The following is a 27892-nucleotide window of genomic DNA, read 5'->3' on the forward strand; positions in this document are numbered from 1 at the left end:
ACAGATCAAAGAGAAGTTGTATAGCTTATTAGCTACCCTCTAGGGTTAGGGGAGATTGGTGGTGTTAACTTGAAGGATTTGGTTCATTTTGCCAAATACAGATGTAACCTTTGGGTCAGTTTTGGGTAAAGCTTCTTTGAACAGATTATAGGAAGCTCTTGATTAGAGGCTTTATAATTCAGTCATTTTAAGACATCTCTTAAGATGTCTTAAAGATTTGATATCAAATGGCTATTTGCCCTCCAGGTCCATTCTCCACCTTTCTTTACCTTGTTCCCAGAACCTAGCTCCCTTGTCCTCTGGCTTCTGATGGGAGCAGGCAATGAGTGGGACTGGAAGGCATTTTGTAAGTGGGAGAAGAACAAGTATGGGGTGTTTATTTCCCCGACTTCCTCCCTGTAGGGTCCCTTAGGGTTGACCGCACCCTTCTACCCAAGGCCATAGCTCTGTCAGGTGGCTTTTCCATACAGTTACTACTCTGGGTTTTTGTGACCTGTCTCCTCCCTTGTCCCTTTAGAACACAGGCTGGCCATGGCGTTTCAGTAGTGCTAGGAGACTGGACTTTGTCCTGCCCATGACTTTATGTAGAGTCCTCAGAATTACTGCTGTCAGGTTATCCAGTTTGAGTGTGCTCTTTGTTTCCTGCTGATAATCTCCCTGATGGATATAAATTAATCTGTGTGTTGTGTTACAACTCAGATTTCTTTGGGGATTAGAAGATTAAGAAATAATATTAATGGCAAATAAATTTTTTTAAGCTTTCACTATTAAAATAGGCAAAATGTCCCATAATATTCTTCTCTGGTAAGTTGTTTTCAGTAACTTTAAATTTGTAAATTCCCTGGTAAAGACATCATTCCAACATTTAATGTCAATTATTTCAATCTGTATTTCAGGTTTTGGCATATTTCATCTATATTAGCATTTGTCAATTGTATTTGTTCATAGAACATTTGTAAACTTATATTCATGTATTGCCAAAAATGGTATAACAGAAACATTCATTACTGCAGTGAGTGATCACAACTTGATCCATATGTTGAATACATAAATAACATCATGGTTAGTTGGCAGACACTCCCTGTGCATCAAGAATGTGTCATACATTTGTGGGTCTTGTGGTTTCATGCTGACTCCTGGCATTCTTTGCTGTGATAAACCGTTCTTTAAAGGCAAGTTATTGCCTGATTATTAATAAACTATCTACCCATTTAATACTTCTGCAATATTAAAACAAATATTTTGAGAAAAACATTGCTAGCAAATATCTTTCACATACATTTACCTTTTACTATCATGAAACACCACTACTGTTTGGTAGAAACACTTTTTGGGGAGTGCTTATCTAAACTGTGCATGCATTTTTTTAGTTGGCAGCTTAACTGACAGCAAAGAGACATTTTACTTGGGGTATTAAATCTTTTGTTTCTCAACACATCTTGAAGAAAAAGGTCATCCTGAGCTGTGAGAACTGATAGTTCGGTAAATGAAATCTTCCCCCAGATGGGTCATTTGGCATAAATTTTTACCTAACTTATCTAGGTAGGTGGGTACTGTTTTCAAAATGGAATCACTACATGGAATTGTAATATGTTATTGCTTTCTATAAAATGATGAACTGTTGAACTTGGAATTAGGTTCTTTTATAGGAAGCATTCAGAGAAGGGAAAAACAAGAGCAGCTCTGTGTTTTACCCAGAAGCTCTAAAAGCAGTTTGATTTAGTTCCAAGTTACCAGTTTTCTTTAATTTTCCATTACGTCCTGCAGAAAATGAAAATTTTTGTACATTTAATACTTTTAATGGGACTTTTCATTAGAAGCAGTGTGGAATTATCTTTATCTGCCATCATTCCATGTGGCTAGACCCAGATCAGTTATTTTACAGTCTAGAATGAGTTGTTTAGATGGATTCAATTTTAGTGATATCCTTGTGTGAAAAGAATTCCTGTAGACAGTTTTTGAAGGATTCATCTTTTTATGCATGACTGTGGATGTTAGTTACAATTGTAGAAATCAGCTTTAAATCATTAAGTACACATTGTTTGAGCATCACATTTCAGGTCAAATGAATATTCCTTTAGTTTGAAGTTAAGATTAATTTTAAACTTAAGTATCTCATGTTAATTCATTCCTTTATTAGAACTTTGGCACTTCATTGACAGAATTTCATTTTTCATTTTTAAAATTTCTTACTAAATTTTTTTTGTTGAGGTATATACAACAAAATGCACAAATCTTAGTGTACAGCTTGATGAATTTTGACCTGTGTATACACTCATGTAACCATATCACCCAGACCAACATATCCAACATTCCCACTAATATTTTCCCCTTCACCTATTTCATCCATCCCCCCACCTCCCTCCTCTATGGCAACCACCAGTTTGTTCTCTGTGTCTGTGAGTCTCTTTGTTTTGTTTGTTCATTTGTTTCATTGGCAGAATTTTTAACAGCTATGTGGAAAATGTCAATCAATTCTTCGTATTCTTAGGCTATACCACTAAATAACTGTGTTTTCATCTTTAAGACTTTATTCTTAAGGTGTAATAGGTAACTAGTAACAAGTAGAGAAATAATTGACTTAATAAAATGTCATCTTTATACTTCAATGAAAAGATACCCTAAAATAAAAATATTTCTTCCTGAAGTCTAGTTAACTAATGGTAGTTTATAAAAGGCAAATCTAGCTAAAGAGTTCTGGTTGTAGTTTGGTTTGGTTTTAAAAGTTTTTGTTTTCTGCAATAATAAAGAAAATAGCTAGTATTATAGTGGATGTAGGGTGAGTGTTTTAATGGTTTGTTGATTTATCTGGATATAAACAACTCATTACTTAGGATTCCTATTTTATATCACAGTATGATACAAATTCCAAGCTGTAGCTGTATTTGATATTTTTATAACTTACCTAGACTATTCTGTAATACTTTGTTAGATTTTACAAAAATTGTGAAATATACATAACATAAAAGTTACCGTTTTAACCATTTTAAGTGTGTAGTTCATCACACTTTTGAATGCAGGATATTTTCTTTAAAACATAGTGATCTTAAAAAAATTAATTGGAAGATTGTGTAGGGAGGTCATTAAGGAGACATTAACGTAGACTCTGCAAAGGCTCAGAATGTGGGGCTTTTAGGCACCTCTAAAAGGGTGAAACATGGGATGGAGCTAGAAACTAGGATAAGTAGCTAGTGGTTCCTTCTACCCTGCACAGGTAGTTTGGTATTGCTCAGGAAGGGAGTGTGACATGCCACAGAGAACACAGGAGACTTAGTGAGAGTCTGTGTATTGACAAACAAGACCTACAGTTCCTATTCTCCATTGGTTCTTCTGATGCTGGCAGCTAGGCTTTTACCCCTTACTCAGGAAATCGGAGGATTCTTCTCTCTGATCCAAGAAAAATGTACAATTAACTAACTTTTGGTATTCCTCCTGTGAAAAAACTAGCTTGCTGCCATATTGTCCTAAAACTAAGTTCCACTGACAAGCCCTACCTATCCAGGGGATTTCCTTTACCCCTGTAGTGCCTTACTCATAAATGTGAATGTTCACCTAGGATCACCATACATTTAGAGAAAATTTTCAACACAAAAGAGACCAAAGCAAACACATAGGAAGGAGTTCCGAGAATCACAATTATATATAGGGAACAGAAAAAAAACCTTTGGTGAAAAATGGAATAATATCCTTATATACAGTTGTGGCCATCCAGTAAGAACAGTATAATGCAAAAAAAGAATCAAAATAGCTCTTAAAAATTAAACATCACAGCAGAAATTTAAAAATTACTTGAAAGGGTTCAGAAGATAGAGCTGACGAAATCTTGAAAACTCAAGGGTTAAGTGAATGAGGGAGTTGATATATAAGGTCTGCAACTGTCGAATTCCAGGAAAAAGAGAACAGAGAAATTAGAGGCTAGGAAATAAAGAATATAGGAAAACTTTGCAGAGCTGTAAGACATGAATTTCTGGAGTGAAAAGAGCTCACTGAATACATAGCAAATGAAGAGCAGAGATCTCACATTAAGGCACAATGTAATGAAATAATGGAAGGTTGAGGATCAAGAGAAGATTTTAATGCTTCTGGAGAAAAACAGATCATTTACAAAGTCTCAGACTTATAATATCATCATTTCTCATTAACAGTACTGGAAGCTGGAAGACAGTGGAGTGAAGCAATACCTTTACAATAGCTAGGGAATAATTTCCCACTCAGAATTTGTTTCCAGCTGAACTATCAGTCGAGTGTGAACATAGGTTAAAGATACCTTTAGACAGGTGGTCCCCAAAATATGACCTGTCACATAACTGTTCTCTGGAATCATTATCATCCTAGCTAACATTTAACATAGTACTTAACTGTGTGCTTCACATCAGCATATTGGAGCAACAGTGAGAGGTTGATAGTATGATTTCTGTTTTACAAGTGGAGAAACTGAAGCATAGAGGAGTGAATTCCCAAGGTCACATGGCTGGTGGTGGGATTGGAATTTGACCCTGGGTAGTCTTTACGGGGTTTTATTACTTCGACTTGAGGATGTGCTCCACCAAAATAAGGGAAACAGAAAAGATTCAGTAAACAAGCAAGGCAGAAGAAACTCCCAGGTGAGGTGAGACGCTGCTCTGGCATGGTGGCAGGATGAGGAGGTCTGGAATCCAAGTGATCCAGACTGGAACTGACAGAGGGCCCCAGGAAAAAAATGGAACAGATATTACCTGGTATGTCTGGTCATATTGAGAGTAGTCTCACTGTTGGAGAATTAATTGGTGATGTCTACATAGACAACCAAAAGATGGAAAAAACATGTATGAAAGGAGATGCCGTTGTGTACACCATGAGGCTCTGCTTTGAACACTGTGTAGACATGTAGTAAATCCTCAATATTGTATTCACTAAGAATGTGGGTAGAGAAAGTACACTTAGGTGTGTGTGCATATGTGGGGCCTATGGACATGGTACAAGTGGATAAAATCCTCAGCTTTCATAGGAGGAAGTCAGGAGATACTGAGGCAGGAAAAATCAAGCCCTGTCAGTATAGCATTTATATATGTGGCAGTAAATACCAGAGGAAACACTTGAGAGATCTGAAGTGGTTGTCCCTGGGGTGCTGAAATCTGGAATTGGAAGGGGTGAGGCAGAGGACTGGTATTTGCTGTAATAACTATGTGATTTTTAAATAATAATATGCACATAAACATGGCATTGTTTGAATTTTCTCTTTCTGTCCCAGCCCATATCCTGTCAGCAAACCTTGATGGTTCTGTATTCAAAGCATATCTGGAATCTTATCCCTTTCACTATCTCCACTGCTGCCATCTGGGTCTAGCTGCCAACCTCTCACCTGGATTATTGCAGTGTCTCTGCTCTGGTCTCTGAGCTTCTTCTGTTCTTGCCCCACTTCAGTTCGGTATCTGCACAGCACCCAGAGAGTCAGTTACAATGCAAACCAAAGTATGATGCTGTCTTGCTCAAAAACCCGAGGTGGTTCCCTGGGTCACTTGGACTAAAAGTCAGTCTGGTTGCTCCCCACATCCACACACACCTCTTCCCTGATTAATTTTTCTCCATCACACTTATCACCTGTCACCTGACATATCTGGTGTTTTACATACTCATTCTGTTTCTTGTCTGTTTTATATATTTTGTTTCCTGTTTTCTCTTTTTGGAGTATTATCTCAGGAAGGGGATTTTTTTCTGTTCTCCATTGTGTTCCTAGAACCTAGAACAGTGCTTGGCAGGTAGTAGCACTGAATAAAGATTTATTAAATAAATGTATTGCTTTTATAAAGGTAAAAATTATGTTTAAAAAACTACCAGATATTAATAAGCAGGTTGCAGTATGATAAGCTAAGCAGCTAATTGTTTTACTGGTTTCAGCATCTGCAAGCAGTTTGAAACTGAAATCCTGAGGGATCTAAATGAAAAGACTTCTTTCCATTTGGAAAATAACCAAATGCTGTCCTGAGGTTGCTGACTGAAGTTATTTGTATTTCATCAAGATGTTCTCTTTCTTAGCTTTGTCTCTCTTCTCACCTATTCCTTCAGGAAACTTTAGATGCCAAATTAGTGATATCACATATATTTCCATGGCTACAGATCACAATTAGGCATACAGATGAAAAGAATTCACAGCAGGAAAAGCTGGACTGTGAGAAGGAATGATCTTTATCATAAAACAAATACCTGATTAGTTCAGGGAACAACCACCAAAAAATGAAGAGCAAAGCAAATTACACACAGTCATTCTTTGCAGTGCCTGCAAAAGTCTTTCTTGGAAACCAGCCAGAAGCCTCCTCCACACTTCTAATTCTTAAATTGCACAATATGGTCACTCTTTGAATCCACAAAGGACTTTAAGTAGAATGTTTAAAAGTCATGTTTCTCTGATGGTGCGTCTGTTAGATATTAGCTCAGTTCGTATTTGTGCTTGTGTACTTTACTGTGGGACCAAAGAAACTTCGCAGGGATTTTTGTGGTGGCAGTTTGCTTTTTTTTGACTTGGTGATTTCACAGAGCTTGAGTTGTTTGAAAACTTAAGTAATTACACAGGAAGAGTTGATGCTTGATGGTGTTTGAGGCACCTGTTACATCAGCATACATGTTGAGGCGTTTTTTTACCCTCTCTGACTTCCAGATGTGCTCTTTTGTTGTTGCATTTTATATTACATCCATATGTTTTGTTTTTCTCACTAGGTCCTGAAGCTCTTTTTGGTTTCAAGAGATATTTTATTGTATCATTTTGAGGAAAAATAATGAATCTGGGGAGAATGCTAGTGAAGTATCAGGCCCTGTGCTGTGTGCACTTTTGTATTCACTGTCTAATCTGTACCTGAAGATAGTCAACCTTTGGCCCGTGATAGAATTTTGTTGTTCTTGCTGTGATAAGGCGGTTTTATATTTTTGTGAATACTTAAAATAGTGTATGCCCACAATTGCTTTAGGGGTTGTTAAAATTAGTATGCTACTGTTTGTAGTGGTGGTGGTTGTTTTTAATAACTAATCAGTACTGGTAAAGATACATAGATTTCAATAAAATGTTTGACAAAATCTTTCCTTGTAAACATGGAAATTTGGAGGCTACAGATACAACAGTTAACAAGGTTTATTATTGGTTGCAAAACTCTTCCCATGTTTGATCTAGAGAGGTCTATAGTTGCATGCTGCAGGTTTCCGCTTATGTCCCTGGCCTGTTTGTGAATTTGGGTAATACCTTAAGAGTTATGTTTGCTCAGTGGCGGATGAGAAAGCTGAGGAGTAACTAAAAACAGAGTGCCAACCAAGGATTTGAGAAGATCACGGACTGAAGGATGAGTTAAGAGACAATTAATTTTAGTGGTGATAATTCTTGTTTGTTTAAAAAATCACTGTAGCCTTACAGGCTGACTAAGAACTGTCCAAGTTGCAGAAGAGATGGAAAGTACTTGGAGTCTGGGAGATTCTGGGACTTAGTGTGTATTGTTGTAGTTGTCTTAAAAGAACTGAGAGCTGTGATAATAGATGTCCCATGCACAGTACTTCTAAATTCTGTAAGATTGGCCAGGTTCCTTTTGGCATGTTGTACTCTGTTTTTATGATCACATTACCATGTTTTTATCATGTAATATTTGGCATATACTAAGAAGTACTTTTAAGTTGTGAATTGTAAACAATAAAACAAGTATTTAAAGGCTTTATTCTTAGCTTAAGAACTAGAACATTCTGAAGATGATTGAATCTGTATTTTCCTTCCTACCCCATTATCCTGAATTTGTCTATCATTTCCTTGCTTTTTCTGAAGTAATTCTACCATGTTATGTAAGCATTTCTAAGCAATACATTGTGTTTTAACTTGTTTTTCATGTTCACTAAATTACATTATATTGTATGTAGGTAGCCTTTGGCCATTTGCTTTTTACATTCAATATTGTTTCTAAGATTCATGTGTATTAGTTCTTCTCAACCAGAGTTCCTCATGTGGACCTTAGAACACATGATTTGAGTGGCATTTTCTCAGTTCTCCCACAGATGGTACATATGTAGCGCTCTTTTAGATGGGCAGGAGAGCTGCTGTCTCATTACGTACAATATAGGCCTGCAACTCAGGCTTAATGCTCTTTTGGAACCTGGTGTAAAAGGCTGAGTTGTTACATGTAGCTCTAGTTAATTCATTTTTCCTGCTATAAAATGATCCATTTGTCAGCATACTAAGCTTATTCATATATTCTCCTATAATGGGCATTTGGTTTGTTTCCAGTACTTTTGTTTTATTGTGAACAATTCTGCTATGACTGTCTTGTGTTATCTCTGGGTGTACGTGAATGAATGTTTCTCTAAGTAGACATCTGAGTGGCATTGCTTGGGACTGATGCATTTTAGTGGAGATGTGGGTGAACTGGAGTGAGTGTGGAAGGACAGTTAGGAAGAGCGCAACCATATCATAACCAACCTTTGTTTTCTTCTTTTTTTTAGGGGTTGAAGAGGTTAATGACCATTTGCCAGAAGCACTTCCCTACGGATCCATCAAAATGTGTGGAGTACAATGCACTATGAGCTGTATAGGATGTGTTAATTAACAGTAGGAAACTGTTGGGAACATGGTACCTGGGAACATACTTCTGGAATTACCAGCAGGAATGAGGGGAGAAGAAAACAGAGTTCCTAGTCTCTGAGTTCTACCTAATGCAACTCTTGTTTTTAAGAACTGTGTTGGCTGTCATATCACATCTGATTGCAAACTGGTTTTTGTGTCTTGCTTTTTATTTTAAATAGGTGAAAAATTAAGTTATAAAGAGTTTTCTAAGTGTTCAGATGACAGTTACAGAAGGGATTTGGGGGTTTAAAATGATTTTTCCCTGAAGACCTGAAAGTTGCAGTTAGATGATTATAAAGGAATATTTGAGGATGGACTTAATTATTTCTGTAAAATATGGTAATTTTCACATTGCCTTTTATGTAGTGTTTATAAAAAATATTTTTATGTATTTCAACAAAAATGTGGAACTATTTATGAAGTTTTATATCCTTAAATGTTGCTGAACCTTTACAATCTTGAAGTAGAATTTGAGTGTAAATGATACTGCTGTTACCTCAGGTGTTATTTTTCTTGCATTTCAAGAAGCATTCCTGCTTTTGTCTTCTAAGGATTGTAAATTTTAGTATTTGTCATTTCTCAGGACAGGTAGAATTAACGGAAAATAGAAGTTTAGAAAACAAAGATGGTGTATTATACCAACAGAAGTTCAAAATAGGTAGCCCTATTTTGCATCGAGGTTGGAGGTGGAAATGGATTCATTGTCAGCCAATCAAGAATGGGGCTGTTTTGCTGGTACTGGGTCTTTCCAGAATAAGCCTGCCTGCGAGTTTCCCCCTCACGAGGCCTGTGGTGGACTGTGGTCCCGGCTGCATCCGGCCAGGCAGAAGAGTGCTCTTGTCATGCCTGGGACAGGGGGTCCTGGGGCTGCTGTTCCACCACCGAGGACTTCTTCTGAATCTCAGTGTCGTATCCAGATAATTGTGATGAACTGTTCTGCTTTAGAAGTTGAGAGAACTCAGTTAATGGAGGAAGGTGGGTAAACAGAATGTCACCTGACAGGTGGAGTAGTGGTATCTGATAGCAGTGGGAGGGGGGCTCCAGAGTCAGAACTTCCTAGCTTCAGATTTCAGCTCTCAACCCACTAACTGTGACTGTGGAAAAGTAACTTGATCTTCCCTAAGCCTCAGTTTCCTTATCTGCAAATAGTTGTTAGTAATAGTAGCACATACCTCATAGTGTCATTGTTGTGTTTAAGTAGAATAAAATGCTTAGCACAATACCTGGCAAATAGTAAGAGCTCGGTAATTATTAGTTGTTGTGTCCTGTTGTTCTCCTTATTAGAGTGTAGCCAAAGTCACTTTTAGGAATCCTGTGGTTGGGGCAGTGTGTCCTCACACGATGGGCACAGTAACAGTGGTTCCCAAAACAGGAGTAGTAGAAACGCTTATTAAGCATTTACTGTAGCCAGACGCACTATTGCTGTTCACACTTTCACCCAGTTCTGAGTTTAGAAGGGTAGAGGATGTGGTGGGAGTGAGTCAGCTGAGGAGGTGGATGCTGACTCACACTCACTCTTCTGGCCCCTCTTGGAAAGGCTTGAAAACCAGTTTTGGTCACTTGTGGTCTGTGGGTGTACCCATCTGGTTGTTTCTACTGGTTCTGTGCATGATGGTGGCTGAAGTCTGCTGTCCTGAATTGAGTCAGGGTTCTTTACTCCCCACTTTGGAAACCATTTCTTTTTAGATTAGTTAGAGTTTAGGGGGAAAGCTTACTAGGGCACATGAGAGACAGACTTTCATGAGATGTGATAACAATCTAGACTTTTGCTATGTCTTGTGTAGTACTTGTTTATAAATATTGTTGAATAGGCCACAGCGTGGCAGTCAGTTTTATGGTGTCTTCCCATTTGCTGTTAATACTCCACATAAAGAAGAATCTGTACCCTGTGACCCCAGTCACCTAAAATCGATCAGTATGGATAGATGGTTTAAAGAGAGACTGTGACAAGTTCTACAGTGCAGTGAAGGTTAAACATTTTGGGCTTGGGTAGAAAGAGGCAGGTTTAAAGATGTAGACCTTCTCATAGAATAGTTTTCCTTTTCCCTGAGATTAAAGCTCTTCCAGTGACTGCAAGTAATCGTGTGGATATATAGAAAAATGACCGCTTGTGTTCTTCAGATCATAAAAATTTTAGTTCAGCAGATAGTACATATTTCTGTGTTTAGCTATTTTTGAAACAATAAAGGCTTATCTTTCCAATCATTCACAATCCTGAAATCACTAATCTTCCCTTTATTCATCCCTATCTGCCCAGGCATCTAACAAGAGGAGTTGTCTTTCTGGACTCAAATGTAGTGGTGTTCCCTCCAAAGTAAATGCCGCACTTGTAGGAGTGTTCCTGTAGCTGTGGAGACTGAGCGGTACTTTGCAGCCTTGTGACACAGCCGTGGCAATCTGGAAGCCACAGCGGTTTTGGGGGAAAATTAGGAAATAAAGCTGATGCCATATAGGGAGAGGGAGAGAGAGGATCGGGTTGATGGGATCTGTGGGAAGAAGGGGGAGGTTCTGAGGGGCCAGAGCTAGGAAGCAGTGTCACAGAGTCAGCGCCGAGTGCGGGCTCCATAACCCAGGGTGGGCTGGGATGAGTGGGGCGCAGGCGTGAAGGCTGGGCCGCCTCCTGATGTGGGCTTCCTCCTCCTGGGGATGTTCTGACCTACTTTCCTTTAGATTGCCTGGGATTTGACCCCAGTGAATACTTCAGAAATACAGCCATCTTTCTATTGGAAGTCTATTCTGATAGTAAGTAGCTTAGAAAAGAGTAAAAAAAAGTGTTTCAGAGTGTTCAGTGGATTTGAATTTGGGGATCTCTACTGCTGCTCCTTTGCAGCCATACGGTAACCCCTGTAACACTTGTTAGCATGGAACTGGGTGGGTGGCTTCAGTGGCGGGCCAGCGGTCAGCTGAGATGTGCTTTTGCCTTGCCTGAGTATTAAAAGAGCACAACTGAGTGGATTGTCACGCCCCCACCCCCACCCCTCAGTATATTCCCATGAAGCCCCTGGAAGAATAACTTTATCCCACAGCAGTCACATGGATTGTGGAGCTGTGAAAGCACTTTCTCATGGCGTATTTCTGTAAGTTTCCAGCTGTCCAGCGGGAGCAGCCAGCACCAGTCCTGGAGGGTCGCCATGGGAACACTGTTAAGGCAACTGGCTTTCATAGCAGACTCTGCAGCTACATTGGCTGAATTACAGCCACACACTAGTACTTTAATGGTTAACAGTTACCTTAAAATCTTTTGAAATTTCAAAGTAACTGGTGATACGGAGTAGCTAGGAGAAATGCAGTTGGTTAGCAGCAGTGGCTGTGGTGTGAACTGGTCCCATTCAGGATTTTGGAACCACGCTCATTTAAAAAAAAAGTTTTTATGTTTACTAGAACAGTCTATTATGAAAGCATTTGATGACTGACTTGTTTTTCCCTCTGTAAACTCTGTAATAGTTTATACAGCTTGCTTAAACTAGTCCTTGTGTTGCCAACAGCGGTTACTCTGTTTAACAAGGCTATTTCCTTTTGTTTAGTTTCTCCTCCCTGTCTTTAGGCACCAGCTTGGAAGTGATTGCCAGCCTTCTCAGCTCTTCCTCGCAGCATTCAAGCTGAACGTGTACTTCCGTGGAGAGCGGTTAAGAAGGTTTGAGTATTGTTGGCGATTCTAGATCCACTCACCGAGCTTCCCCCAACACCAGCAAGAGCAGCTGGCACAGTCAGCTCTCCTTGCCTTTCTGAACTCCCAGTATTACAACTTGCCAAAACCAAACTGCCTTTCCTCTCAAACCTGCTCTTCCTTAAATAATTAGGAGAAATTATGAACCATTAGTATTGTAGTCTGAGCCCAGCTTAGAGTTTCTGCCATCCTGTGAAGTAGGGGAGCTAAAGCTGTAGCTTTCAAAACTTTTGGATCACGACTCACAGTAAACACTAACAAATATGGGGAGACCCAGGATTCCATACATGCACGTAGAACTGAAACAAAAGCACTTACCATACTTCTGTGTTGAGTTTCTTTTTACAGTATGCTGGTGGTAACTCTCTAAACTGGTTTACACCCCATAATGCATCATGACCAGCAGTTTGAAAACTGCTGATTAGAAGGAATTACCAGAGTTGATGAAGGAGATGACCTGGTAGATGAATTCAGGGCAAAAGTACTCCTTTTTTATTTTTTAAATACAAAGATAGAGAACACTGCGCTCTCAGGCTTAGTGTGAAATTTAGCAGATTATAAAACTTTGAGTACTTCAAATGCTAAATACTTCTGAAATGATAATTACTAGCTTTCCAGAGACTTCATTTGAAACCAAGACCAGCAGTTTGTAAGCCAGCTGTAAGAACACTGGCAGCATGGATAGGTGACTTTCAGCCGGCTGTAAATTGTATCAAGGAACATTAAACAGGTGTGGTAAATGGGAGGTCAGTGAAAGGATGAGAGGATGTTGAGGCAGAGAAAGATGCAAGGAGTCCAGCGTTAATGGATCAGTGTCTTTTGAGCCCTTGGAGGTTATTTCCCAAGACTGTACAGTTAGTGTACATTTTTAATTGAAGTATATATAACCTGTGTAGAGAAAAATGTACAGATCCGAAGAGTATCATATAATGATGAAGTTTTCAAAGTGAACACATCTCTAAGTAGCAGCCACTGAGGCAGGAAAGGGAGTATTACTGGTGCCCCTGGTGTCTCTTCATGCCCCTCCTGGTCACAACCATAGTCCTGATTTCTAACATCATTTTTAAGGAAACACCTTCATTGATATGTAATGCATGTGGCACAAAATCCACCCATTTAACATAGGGTCCTAGAATAGTCACAGAGTGGTGCACCCATCACCATAGCCAAAGTTCAGAGCATAACATCATCTCCCAAAAGACCACCCAAAATAGTCACTCCCACATAGGTTAGTTTTGCCTGTTTTTTAGTTTGCTTGTTCATAAATGGAGTCAAACAGTTTTCCTACCCTCTGTTAGGCTTGACTTCTTTCAGTTTCCGATACCATCCTGTGGTGTGTGGTTGTGGTACATTCATTCTCATTGCTGTAGCTCACAATTGAGATTTGCATTACAAATCCATTCTGTTAATAGGCATTTGATTCATTTCCAGTTTTTGTGTGAATGTTGTGTTTGTGTGTTTTGGTGAATATAAATTTCTGTACAGGGTATACCATGGTGTGAAGTTTCTGGGACCTAGGCTGTGCATGCACTCAGCTATGGAAGGTACCGTCAGAGTTTTCCAAAGGACTGGTACTGTTTTGGGATTTGAGAGTTCAGGACTCCACATCCTGGCCACACTTGATAAGTCCTCTGTCATTTTCACTTAGTCCTGGTGGGTTATCGCTGTTGTTTTAATTTGCACTTTCCTTTTGACAAAGCTGAGCCCCCTTTTTATGTGCATCCTGACCATTTGTATGTTATTTTCTTTCTGTCCATTTTTTCCCATTGCATTTCCTGCCTTTTCCTTACTGTTTTATAGTTCTGTTTGTATTCTGGCTATGAGTCCTTTGTTAAATATGTGCAGTACAAATATTTCTCCCATGCTATGGCTTGCCTTTGTGCTAGGTTTTCTTTATGTAAAAAGGAAATCATCTCATAACTAGCTCAGATATTGGCACAACCTTTGCCATGTCTTTGCCAGATAGATTTTATAAAAATCAAATCGTATGTCAATCTTAAATGTGATTTTTTTCTCCTGCTTAATGATGTTATAATGGCATGCCTAAAAGTATAGGATTTGAGAGAAGAAATCGTGTTTTTGTATTTCTGTTAAACTTCCAGTTTTATTAGGTTCTTTTTTTTTTTAAGAAAATATAGAATATTCAGTTTATTGAGTTACAAATTTATAGTAATGAGCTTCTTTTTTTTTTTTTGTAGATAATTATTTTTTATTGAAGGGTAGTTGACACACAGTATTACATTACATTAGTTTCAGGTGTGCAAAACAGTGATTCAACATTTATATACATGATAATTCTAGGTACCAGCTATCACCATACCAAGTTGTTACAATATTTTGACTATATTCCTTATGCTATACATTACATCCCGGTTACTTATTTATTTTACAATTGGAAGTGTGACTTTTTTTTTTTTTGGTGAGGGCATCTCTCATATTTATTGATCAAATGGTTGTTAACAACAATAAAATTCTGTATAGGGGAGTCAATGCTCAATGCACAATCATTAATCCACCCAAAGCCTAATTTTCGTCAGTCTCCAATCTTCTGAAGGATAACAAGTTCTTACATGGAGAACAAATTCTTACATAGTGAATAAGTTACATGGTGAACAGTACAAGGGCAGTCATCACAGAAACTTTCGGTTTTGCTCATGCATTATGAACTATAAACAGTCAGTTCAAATATGAATACACATTTGATTTTTATGCTTGATTTATATGTGGATACCACATTTCTCTATTATTATTATTTTTAATAAAATGCTGAAGTGGTAGGTAGATACAAGATAAAGGTAGAAAACATAGTTTAGTGTTGTAAGAGAGCAAATGTAGATGATCAGGTGTGTGCCTGTAGACTATGTGTTAATCCAAGCTAGACCAGGGCAATAAAACATCCACGTATGCAGAAGATTTCTCTCAGAACAGGGGGGGTGAGGTTCTAAGCCTCACCTCTGTTGATCCCCAATTTCTCACCTGATGGCCCCCCTGCGACTGTGCCTGTCTTAGGTTGTTCCTCCCTTGAGGAATCATACCCGTCTCTGGCTAACCAGTCATCTTCCGGGGCCATACAGGGAAATGTAAAGTTGGTAAGTGAGAGAGAAGCCTCATTGTTTGAAATGGTTAGCTTTTTACTTCTTTGCATATTTATGCCCTGTGGCTTCTATGCCCAGCATTTGTCTTGAGGTATCTTTACCACTTGGAAGAATTATGATACTCGGTAATTTTCGATATGAGGCACGAATTCTATTTAAGGGTTGTAATTAGGAAAGAAGAAGAAAAGCTATAGAAGTAGCAGGCGGAAGAAAACATGGGAATATTGATTATTTCTTTGACATATCTTCTTGTAGAGTAACTTCAGCATGTATAGGTTTTAAACTACTAATTAAATTGCGCACACACATTAACATAATAGGAGTATAGTTACATAACCAAAGCATACCTGTAATTACCATCCATCTCCAGTGAAACCAAGAAAACCAGTTAGGCACCTTAGGCATTTGTGAAAACTTATCTATGATATGGTGGATATTGTCCAACTGAGCTTGAACAATCTGAGAGAAATCAGACAAATTAAAACAACCCATTCCTGGGGAATGTTCACATCCCATATGTTCTTTTAACGGTAAATAGTCTGTAGTTGTAAGATTTTGGAGTGCTACAATTTGCACTTCTCCTAATTCTTGGTTGAGTTCCAACAGTATAGATCCAGTCAAATTTGTTGTTTTACTGTATGCACAGGCCAGCTTAGATATCTCCTTCTTCATTCCCATGGCAAGTCCAGGAACTGGTGGGATGAGTGCATCTACAGCTGGAGCAGTGCGTGGATCTTTGTTGGGATTTTTTGATGATCATCTTCTGGCATGAGTCTTCCAGAGAGTGCTGATGTTGGAAGTTCTTTTTCATATCGTATCTTAGTTCATTTTCGGGGTAGCCCAATTAGGCTTTGATCCTCTGTATAAACACAAACAGACCCTTTGCCTACACTTTTATATGCCCTTTATACCTTTGTGTAGAACTCATTGGAGGTTACCACACAGGAACTGCCTTTATTTATTTGTTTTTTTTTTGGTATCACTAATCTACACTTACATGATGAATATTATGTTTACTAGGCTCTCCCCTATACTAGGTCCCCCCTATAAACCGCTTTACAGTCACTGTCCATCAGCATAGCAAAATGTTGTAGAATCACTACTTGCCTTCTCTGTGTTGTACAGCCCTCCCCTTTCTCCCACCCCCCCATGCATGCTAATCTTAATACCCCCCCACTTCTCCCCCGCTTATCCCTCCCTACCCACCCATCCTCCCCAGTCCCTTTCCCTTTGGTATCTGTTAGTCCATTCTTGAGTTCTGTGATTCTGCTGCTGTTTTGTTCCTTCAGTTTTTCCTTTGTTCTTATATTCCACAGATGAGTGAAATCATTTGATATTTCTCTTTCTCCGCTTGGCTTGTTTCACTGAGCATAATACCCTCCAGCTCCATCCATGTTGCTGCAAATGGTAGGATTTGCCCTTTTCTTATGGCTGAGTAGTATTCCATTGTGTATATGTACCACATCTTCTTTATCCATTCATCTATTGATGGACATTTAGGTTGCTTCCAATTCTTGGCTATTGTAAATAGTGCTGTGATAAACATAGTGGTGCACTGATCTTTCTCATACTTGATTGTTGCATTATTAGGGTAAATTCCTAGGAGTGCAATTCCTGGGTCAAATGGTAAGTCTGTTTTGAGCATTTTGATGTACCTCCATGCTGCTTTCCACAATGGTTGAACTAACTTACATTCCCACCAGCAGTGTAGGAGGGTTCCCCTTTCTCCACAGCCTCGCCAACATTTGTTGTTGTTTGTCTTTTGGATGGCAGCCATCCTTACTGGTGTGAGGTGATACCTCATTGTAGTTTTAATTTGCATTTCTCTGATAATTAGTGATGTGGAGCATCTTTTCATGTGTCTGTTGGCCATCTGTATTTCTGTTTTGGAGAACTGTCTGTTCAGTTCCTCTGCCCATTTTTTAATTGGGTTATTCGTTTTTTGTTTGTTGAGTTGTGTGAGCTCTTTATATATTCTGGACGTCAAACCTTTATCAGATGTGTGATTTTCAAATATATTCTCCCATACTGTAGGGTTCCTTTTTGTTCTATTGATGGTGTCTTTTGCTGTACAGAAGCTTTTCAGCTTGATATAGTCCCACTTGTTCATTTTTGCTGTTGTTTTCCTTGCCCGGGGAGATATGTTCAAGAAAAGGTCACTCATGTTTATGTCTAAGAGGTTTTTGCCTATGTTTTCTTCCAAGAGTTTAATGGTTTCATGCCTTACATTCAGGTCTTTGATCCATTTTGAGTTTACTTTTGTATATGGGGTTAGACAATGGTCCAGTTTCATTCTCCTACATGTAGCTGTCCAGTTTTGCCAGCACCACCTGTTGAAGAGACTGTCATTTCCCCATTGTATGTCCATGGCTCCTTTATCAAATATTAATTGACCATATATGTCTGGGTTAATGTCTGGATTCTCTAGTCTGTTCCATTGGTCTGTGGCTCTGTTCTTGTGACAGTACCAAATTGTTTTGATTACTATGGCTTTATAGTAGAGTTTGAAGTTGGGGAGTGAGATCCCCCCTACTTTATTCTTCTCTCTCAGGATTGCTTTGGCTATTCGGGGTCTTTGGTGTTTCCATATGAGTTTTTGAATTATTTGTTCCAGTTCATTGAAGAATGTTGCTGGTAGTTTCATAGGGATTGCATCAAATCTGTATATTGCTTTGGGCAGGATGGCCATTTTGACGATATTAATTCTTCCTAGCCACGAGCATGGGATGAGTTTCCATCTGTTAGTGTCCCCTTTAATTTCTCTTAAGAGTGACTTGTAGTTTTCAGAGTATAAGTCTTTCACTTCTTTGGTTAGGTTTATTCCTAGGTATTTTATTTTTTTTGATGCAATTGTGAATGGAGTTGTTTTCCTGATTTCTCTTTCTGTTGGTTCATTGTTAGTGTATAGGAAACCCACAGATTTCTGTGTATTGATTTTGTATCCTGCAACTTTGCTGTATTCCGATATCAGTTCTAGTAGTTTTGGGGTGGAGTCTTTAGGGTTTTTTATGTACAGTATCATGTCATCTGCGAATAGTGACAGTTTAACTTCTTCTTTACCAATCTGGATTCCGTGTATTTTTTTGTTTTGTCTGATTGCCATGGCTAGGACCTCCAGTACTATGTTAAATAACAGTGGGGAGAGTGGGCATCCCTGTCTAGTTCCCGATCTCAGAGGAAATGCTTTCAGCTTCTCGCTGTTCAATATAATGTTGGCTGTGGGTTTATCATAGATGGCCTTTATTATGTTGAGGTACTTGCCCTCTATTCCCATTTTGCTGAGAGTTTTTATCATGAATGGATGTTGAACTTTGTCAAATGCTTTTTCAGCATCTATGGAGATGATCATGTGGTTTTTGTCTTTCTTTCTGTTGATGTGGTGGATGATGTTGATGGACTTATGAATGTTGTACCATCCTTGCATCCCTGGGATGAATCCCACTTGGTCATGGTGTATGATCCTTTTGATGTATTTTTGAATTCGGTTTGCTAATATTTTGTTGAGTATTTTTGCATCTACATTCATCAGGGATATTGGTCTGTAGTTTTCTTTTTTGGTGGGGTCTTTGCCTGGTTTTGGTATTAGGGTGATGTTAGCTTCATAGAATGAGTTTGGGAGTATCCCCTCCTCCTCTATTTTTTGGAAAACTCTAAGGAGCGTGGGTATTATGTCTTCCCTGTATGTCTGATAAAATTCCGAGGTAAATCCATCTGGCCCGGGGGTTTTGTTCTTCGGTAGTTTTTTGATTACCGCTTCAATTTTGTTGCTGGTAATTGGTCTGTTTAGATTTTCTGTTTCTTTCTGGGTCAATCTTGGAAGGTTGTATTTTTCTAGGAAGTTGTCCATTTCTCCTAGGTTTCCCAGCTTGTTAGCATATAGGTTTTCATAGTATTCTCTAATAATTCTTTGTATTTCTGTGGGGTCCGTCGTGATTTTTCCTTTCTCATTTCTGATACTGTTGATTTGTGTTGACTCTCTTTTCTTCTTAATAAGTCTGGCTAGAGGCTTATCTATTTTGTTTATTTTCTCGAAGAACCAGCTCTTGGTTTCATTGATTTTTGCTATTGTTTTATTCTTCTCAATTTTATTTATTTCTTCTCTGATCTTTATTATGTCCCTCCTTCTGCTGACCTTCGGCCTCATCTGTTCTTCTTTTTCCAATTTCGATAATTGTGACATTAGACCATTCATTTGGGATTGTTCTTCCTTTTTTAAATATGCTTGGATTGCTATATACTTTCCTCTTAAGACTGCTTTTGCTGCGTCCCACAGAAGTTGGGGCTTAGTGTTGTTGTTGTCATTTGTTTCCATATATTGCTGGATCTCCATTTTGATTTGGTCATTGATCCATTGATTATTTAGGAGCGTGTTGTTAAGCCTCCATGTATTTGTGAGCCTTTTTGCTTTCTTTGTACAGTTTATTTCTAGTTTTATGCCTTTGTGGTCTGAAAAGTTGGTTGGTAGGATTTCAATCTGTTGGAATTTTCTGCGGCTCTTTTGTGGCCTAGTATGTGGTCTATTCTGGAGAATGTTCCATGTGCACTTGAGAAGAATGTATATCCTGTTGCTTTTGGATGTAGAGTTCTATAGATGTCTATTACGTCCATCTGTTGTAGTGTGTTGTTCAGTGCCTCCATGTCCTTACTTATTTTCTGCCCAGTGGATCTATCCTTTGGGGTGAGTGGTGTGTTGAAGTCTCCTAGAATGAATGCATTGCAGTCTATTTCCCCCTTTAGTTCTGTTAGTATTTGTTTCACATATGCAGGTGCTCCTGTCTTGGGTGCATATATATTTAGAATGGTTATATCCTCTTGTTGGACTTAGCCCTTTATCATTATGTAGTGTCCTTCTTTATCTCTTGTTACTTTCTTTGTTTTGAAGTCTGTTTTGTCTGATATTAGTACTGCAACCCCTGCTTTCTTCTCGCTTTTGTTTTCCTGAAATATGTTTTTCCGTCCCTTGACTTTTAGTCTGTACATGTCTTTGGGTTTGAGGTGAGTTTCTTGTAAGCAGCATATAGATGTGTCTTGCTTTTTTAACCATTCTACTACTCTGTGTCTTTTGATTGGTGCATTCAGGCCATTAACATTTAGGGTGACTATTGAAAGATATGTACTTATTGCCATTGCAGGCTTTAAATTCGTGGTTACCAAAGGTTCAAGGTTAGCCTCTTTAGTATCTTACTGCCTAACTTAGCTCGCTTATTGAGCTGTTATATACACTGTCTGGTGATTCTTTTCTTCTCTCCCTTCTTATTCCTTCTCCTCCATTCTTCATATGTTGGGTGTTTTGTTCTGTGCTGTTTGTAGGAGTGCTCCCATCTAGAGCAGTCCCTCTAAGATGTCCTGTAGAGGTGGTTTGTGGGAAGCAAATTCCCTCAGCTTTTGTTTGTCTGGGAATTGTTTAATCCCACCGTCATATTTGAATGATAGTCGTGCTGGATACAGTATCCTTGGTTCAAGGCCCTTCTGTTTCATTGTATTAAATATATCATGCCATTCTCTTCTGGCCTGTAGGGTTTCTGTCGAGAAGTCTGATGTTAGCCTGATGGGTTTCCCTTTATAGGTGACCTTTTTCTCTGTAGCTGCCTTTAAAACTCTTTCCTTGTCCTTGATCTTTGCCATTTTAATTATTATGTGTCTTGGTGTTGTCCTCCTTGGATCCTTTCTGTTGGGAGTTCTGTGTATTTCCGTGGTCTGTTCGATTATTTCCTCCCCCCAGTTTGGGGAAGTTTTCAGCAATTATTTCTTCTAAGATACTTTCCATCCCTTTTCCTGTCTCTTCTTCTTCTGGTACCCCTATAATACAGATATTGTTCCTTTTGGATTGGTCACACAGTTCTCTTAATATTGTTTCATTCCTGGAGATCCTTTTATCTCTCTCTATGTCAGCTTCTATGCGTTCCTGTTCTCTGGTTTCAATTCCATCAATGGCCTCTTGCATCCTATCCATTCTGCTTATAAACCCTTCCAGAGTTTGTTTCATTACTGCGATCTCCTTTCTGGCATCTGTGATCTCCCTCCAGACCTCATTCCATATCTCTTGCGTATTTCTCTGCATCTCTGTCAGCATGTTTATGATTTTTATTTTGAATTCTTTGTCAGGAAGACTGGTTAGGTCTGTCTCCTTCTCTGGTGTTGTCTCTGTGATCTTTGTCTGCCTGTAGCTTTGCCTTTTCATGGTGATAGGAATAGTTTGCAGAGCTGGGATGAGCGACGGCTGGAAGGACTTCCTTTCTTGTTGGTTTGTGGCCCTCCTCTCCTGGGAGAACAGCGGCCTCTAGTGGCTTGTGCTGCACAGCTGCGCGCAGACAGGGTTTCTGCTTCCTGCCCGGCTGCTATGGAGTTAATCTCCGCTGTTGCTGTGGGCGTGGCCTGGCTCGGGCAGCTACTCCAAAATGGTGGAGTCGCGTTGGAGCAGGAGCTGCTGGGAGGCTATTTATCTCCGTAAGGGGCCTCCCTGCTCCCTGCAGCCCAGGGGTTAGGGTGCCCAGAGATCCCCGGATTCCCTACCTCTGGATTAAGTGTCCCGCCCTGCCCCTTTAAGACTTCCAAAAAGCACCCGCCAAAACAAAACAACGACCACAAAAAAAAAAAAAAAAAATTTTTTTAATTGAAAAAAAAAAAAAAGAAAAAAGAGTGGCCGCTCGTTTTTCTTTATTCCCCGGCGCCAGCCTCAGGTATCTGCTCACCGGTCTTGCTGCCCTGTTTCCCTAGTATTGGGGTCCCTATCCCTTTAAGACTTCCAAAAAGCGTTCGCCAAAATGAAGCAGCAAAAAAAAAGAATAAAAACAAAAAATTGTCGCTCGCTTTTCTGGTGTCCTCCGGCGCCAGGCCTCTGGTGCCCGCTCACTGTTCTTGCTGCCCTGTTTCCCTAGTATTGGGGTCCCTATCCCTTTAAGACTTCCAAAAAGCGCTTGCCAAAACAAAACAGCAAAAAAAAAAATGGTCGCTTGCTTTTCTGGTGGCCTCTGGTGCCTGCTCACTGTTCTTGCTGCCCTGTTTTCCTAGTATCGAGGGCCCTGCACTCTGGCCCGGATGGCTGGGGCTGGGTGTTCGGCAGTCCTGGGCTCCGTCTCCCTCCCGCTCTGCCTATTCGTCTCCCACCGGGAGCTGGGGGGAGGGGCGCTCGGCTCCCGCCGGGCCGGGGCTTGTATCTTACCCCCTTCGCGAGGCGGTGGGTTCTCTCAGGTGTGGATGTGGTCTGGATGTTGTCCTGTGTCCTCTGGTCTTTATTCTAGGAAGGGTTGTCTTTGTTATATTTTCATAGATATATGTGGTTTTGGGAGGAAATTTCCGTTGCTCTACTCACGCCGCCATCTTGGCTCCCCCCCTAGGTTCTTTTTTATTTAAGAGTTGACTCTTCTATTTTTCTTCTTTTGGAGTGCAGTTTATATGCCATACGTGTGTAGTGTGGATGCTGCCAGTTATTTATCCATATTTTCATTCTCCGTGCCCTCTGTGCTGAGAGAACCCTAATTTGTTCAGAGCTGCAAAGTGCACAGTTAGAACTGAATGCTCTTCTAGGACCCTTTGAAGGCAGGGTTGGGTATGTGACTGCCAACACCTGTGGATGGCAGCCTGTTGGCTGGGATTTCAGGAAAGCTATGCATTTCTAGAGAAAGAGACTTAGCTGACAGACCTATTTGGACCTTCTCTGTTCTTTCCTGGAAAGTTCTCATGATGCTTAGATGCTCTGCAGCCCTCCTGCAGTCTTGATGATGAGAGACACATCCTAAAGATGTCAGAGTCACTTCTTTGATGGCATCTGGGAGTCATTGCACCAACCTTGAACTGTTTTATTAGTCACTGTTATCCAGAGAAACAGCCAATAGGAGATGGAGATACATACATTTCATCAGTTTGGAAGAAGGTGTCTTGACATGTTATTATTGCCCTTCCTTCTAAGACAGTGACTCACATTTACACTAACATGGGCCAGAAGGTATGTGTGTTTTTTTAATCCTTTCTAAAATCTTTTTTTCATCGAAAAATTGAGAATTGGTGTGTCCTCTGTATTAGAGCAGTACATTTTAGAAGTCACCATCTGATTTTTGAGCTTTTTAGTTGGTCTGTTGACTCGGCACTTGGGGTGAGCTGTTGAGCAGGCGCAGCTTAGGCCACCTCGGACAGGGTGCTGGCTGGAAGCTTCTGCATCTCCCCCTGCACCTTCCACACACCGCTTCAGGTCAGGGCTCTGCAGACCACACTTCTTGCTGGCTGGCTTTTCCATAGGTGCCACTGATGGCGAGAGACTGGAAGCCGGAGGAGGGAAGGAGGAATCCGCCCCCTCTGTTGCCTCAGTTCCCAGCAGTGGGGGCACTGATAGTCACCTCGGGATGGAGGAGCTGTGATAGTGGACAGGTCCCACACTTGACCAGCCAGCTATGCCTGCTGTGGCCACTCCCTCTGTAGAGGTGGGGAGCCAGCCTGTGGGTCCTGCTGAGCTCCTGTCTGCTGCTGTTGCGGCGTCCACTTGGTGGTTTGCCGCCCAGCTCCATGGGCGCCTGCTGAACTGCTGGGAGTTGGTGATCCCCACCTTTGCTTCCCAGGTCTACAAGGGGGCTGCTTCCTGTGCTTGTCACCTTCGTAGCTTAGCATTCCCTTTGCCTTCACTTCTTCTGTCTGGCTAACAGCCCTTCACGTGAAGCACTCATAGAGTAGTGGGAGATGATGGCGGGTCCTTGCCCTCCTGACCCCACAGGCGGCTGGTGAGTCCAGCACCTGAGCACGGGGTCACCTTCATTCTAGCCCCTTGAGCCCGATCAGCACCTCCCTGGTTTGGTTTTCTCTCTCGTCCCTCTGGACCCCATTGCAGTCGCTTTGGTCGCCTTCCCCAGGTCCTTCGGCTCTCCTCCCCTGTCCCTCTGGCGCAGCACACTAGGGAAGCAGGCCTGGATGTTTCCTCAGACCTGGGCCTGGCCAGTCGGTACCACGCAGGGCAGGCAGTGCTCAGGCCCACCGCCCACGACACTTCTCTGTGGCTCCTCTGAGCTGTGACCCTGGCTCTGCCTGCCCTTGACCTGTGCCCTCCTTCCCCAGTGGTCTTATGTAGCTTTCTCACACCAGGTGGAACATGGAGGCAAGCTCAAAGTCTTTTCCTACCTCCACACTTAGAGCAATTTTTCTTACCTCACCTGGGGGAAAGGTGTTCCCCCTCCTGGCACTGGCTGATCCGCCACTGACCGCCCCTGCTTTCTTACCTCCTAATGTGTTAATGTGATTTACTTTTTACTCTCCCTCCCTCCACCTCCCAGTATAATGTAAATCTGAGGGCTGGGGCTTCACATCCATTTAGCCTGTGGCAGATTTGAGGAGAGAAAGCAGCAGGCAGTCATGATCGCAAGGTTTGGGGCAGGAGCACTGGTAGGCTGGATTTGCTTGTGAATGAGCCGAGGAAGGTCATTACTGGAGTAGGTTTGGAGGGGAAATCAAATCCAGTTGTGGACATGCTAGTGGGTTAGACATCCATGGGGAGGTGAGGAGGCAGTGGGGTCTGAAGAGGCCAGGGAATGGCGATGAATGTAGGTGTCCTCGGGTGACAAGGAAAGATACAAGGTGAGATGAGAGCCCCAAGAAGAGAGACCGTGGATGGCGTGGAGAAGCCAGCCAAGCCCAGGGACACTCCCGTGCGAACGCATCAGGGGGCAAAGGAAAACTACCAGGGAGATGGGAGAGAGGAGCCCCTGGTGAGCCAGGAGGAGGGCCAGGAGAATGTGGTGTCCAGGGCTCGTGAAGGGTGTTTCAGGGAAGTGCAGGGGATCCACTGTGTGGGTGTGGCTGATAGGCCACATGAGACAAGGACAGAGAATTATTGTATTTGGGTTTGTGGGAGTCATTCTTGACCATAACAAAGTGGTCTTGATAGAATGGGGGGAATGAAGGTGTGTTTGGAGTGGGTTTGATAGAAAATGTATGAATGAATGAAAAACAAAAAGAACCCACTAGTTTGTGGGGATAAAATTTTATGGAGAGAAAAATGGGTTTCTGATTGAAACAGTTTTGGTGCACTTCCAAATTATAAATATATGGGCCTTATCAATTAATCTGCGTGCTGTTTAGGCTCCTGAATGGAGATCTCCAGGCCCTTCCGTTCTTGTCTAATCCATATCAACTGTGCAGGGCGAGTACTACGAGGCAGAAGGATTGTATCTCTGCAGGCTCTGTGGCTGTTCCCCTGCCACCGCTGACCAGTCAACTCCTTGGACAAGGTGTCATTGGGGGAGCCTATCTACACACTTGTTGGTCTCTCATCCTTGGGACTCTTAATTTTAATCTTTTATCTGTTTAATGCTGGTGACCTCATTTCTCTGTCATGGTCATGTGTCTAATTCATGAGCATGGAAACTTTTGAAGGTCTGGACTCATCACATGCAGTGGATGACATTGCTGCCTGCTTGCTAGGCCTCAGCAGTTCTCTGACACACCTCTCATTAGGGAGTTTGCCTGTGAGTGCTTTTGAATTGGTATTCTGGGAGAAAGGAAGGAAAGGGGTGGCTATTTCTAATGCTTTCTGTTGGGATTGTTTCTTATGTAAAGAGTAACTGTCTGGAATTGCCTTGTTGGCACTGTATCAGGGGAGTGTGTGTGTATGTGGGGGTAGGTGCTGAAAGGCAGGAAAGAAGTGGAGGAGTCCCATCTTCTGTGTGCCAGTTGCTTATGTATGATAGAGCTTAATGAAGAGATACTGGATTTATTTCCTCAGCTGTGACATATTTACATGTAACAGACTTACAGAAAATCTGTTTGCTTGTTTGAAATTAGTGTTGATTGTTTTGAGATATGGAGGCCCTGGTCTTTCCCAGGAAAGGTGTAGGAAGTCCCAAATGCTGTTCTGATGGGCCCTGCTTCCAGACATTCCTTGCATTCTCAGTGGATTGTTTTCATTTTTGGTAGGGGTTGGCTCACTCTAGTGGCAAATGCTCCATCCAGGGATGTTCCTGGCCACCAGACTAGGTTCCTGCTAGTGAAGAGATGCATGGTGGGTTAGGGTGCCAGGAGCCGGGGATGCATTGCCACAAAGTCTCTACTAGAGTAAGCCATCTGCCGCTTTGCCTGTAAGTGTGGACTTTTTGTACTTGCAGGCCCAGCAGGCTGTAGGTGTAGAGGTTGGGTGACGGTTTGAGCTGTGGTGTGAGCACAGGATGAACAGCAGTGTTAGCAAAGAGCCTGAGCTCCCTGCTGTCTTCCCTGAGTGGTCCTTTGCATCCTGCATGGAACCAGGGACTACATGGAGACAAGAGTAAAGGGTGACCTCCAAAACCCAGATCCCCTCAGCGCTTGTGCCACCGGGGATGTTTTTGTGGGAATAGTACCCATGCCATGCGTTGCACAGGGATAACTCTTTGTAAGGACAGATACAAACACCAAGATAGCATCCCGGCAAAGACTACTCTCTCATCTCAAATCCTTCTTTGTAGTAGGAGGGACACACCACAGAGAATACAGTCTTCGTATACCAACAAAGAGCAATGAGAATAAGAGGGAATTAGCCTCTGTTACACAAAACAAGCTTGTCTACATCACCTATCAAGTGAGTGAGAATCTGCCCCCAGTGAGGACAAACACACACACAAGGATTACAGATTTCTGGAGCATGCTTAAGCATTTGGCAGTTAGAAACAAATCTCCAAGAGGCAGCTGAGATCTTTTCATTTTGAAAATGCTTTAATAAGTGTTGACAACACTGTTTTGCAAAATGTAAAGGTACTATACAAATTCTTAATACAAAAAGAATAAATTAAAAGCAGATTTCTTTTAAATTCTGCAGTTTTGTCTACAACATACAGCTTTTTCATTGATTACAGTTGGAACAGAATCCAGTAAAATCATTTTTCATGCTCTACAGTCAGTTTCAGGAGCAACCTCATCCTTTTCCCCCATTATTAAACTAGAGTCCATTTTACACGACTTATAATAAACTATTGACATTAATGTATGTGTAACTTTACACCTAGTTAACTAAGCAGTAACTGGTCATCTGATAGCACCTGGATGGGGTTTGCTATATTTAGAGCTAAACTAATACTGTGTGAAAACAAATGGGAATTTTAAGTTTCAACACTCATCTGCATATATTAAAATAAAATCCACCTGTCTCACAACATAATCTGATGTAGGTGTTTTCACCAGTCTTCTGGCTAAACAGGCAATTTTCTTACACGTATCCAAAGAAGTCAGTAGGGGCTTTATATCCAACTAGGGGCTTCATGTTTTAATTTGTTTTAGTGAAACAGGGGTATGGAAAGCTCGCCAGTGATTGTATATGATCACGACACCGTTTCCCACTGCACGGTCAGTACTCAGGTCGGTCTCAAAGGACCAACACTGGGTGTGCGTTCTGTAGCAACAATGCAGTTAAACAGTAAAACCTGTTTCACTTAATCTCCATCTCTACCACTGGACTATCCTGATGTTTGAGCTATAATTCCCCCTCCATTGCTTTCTGCCCCCCAGATCCAAAACCCAAGTGTTTAGAAAGAATTTTTGTCTCATTCCTTATAACCCAACTGGGCTAAAAAACCTGACCCAATTGACTTCAGACTTGATTTCAAACTACTG

The 27892-nt window shown here is 41.0% G+C and overlaps 1 protein-coding gene across 13 annotated transcripts in view; it reads left to right on the forward strand.

The window, feature by feature from the left end:
• PRPF18 (pre-mRNA processing factor 18) overlaps window positions 1-27892 on the forward strand; it is a 78031-nt gene that overhangs the window by 41997 nt on the left and 8142 nt on the right. For 3 of the 13 annotated variants that reach the window (XM_036908072.2, XM_036908074.2, XM_057498227.1), the window contains one exon: window positions 8449-12203. In XM_036908072.2, the coding sequence (XP_036763967.1) occupies window positions 8449-8529 (81 nt within the window). In that variant the 3' untranslated portion in view covers window positions 8530-12203. The remainder of the gene's footprint in view (window positions 1-8448; window positions 12204-27892) is intronic. The other 10 variants (XM_057498221.1, XM_057498219.1, XM_057498223.1 and 7 more) reach the window with 10 other exon arrangements.

The sequence above is a fragment of the Manis pentadactyla genome, chromosome 3 (genome assembly GCF_030020395.1).
Source record: "Manis pentadactyla isolate mManPen7 chromosome 3, mManPen7.hap1, whole genome shotgun sequence".
Classification (NCBI taxonomy): Eukaryota; Metazoa; Chordata; class Mammalia; order Pholidota; family Manidae; genus Manis; species Manis pentadactyla.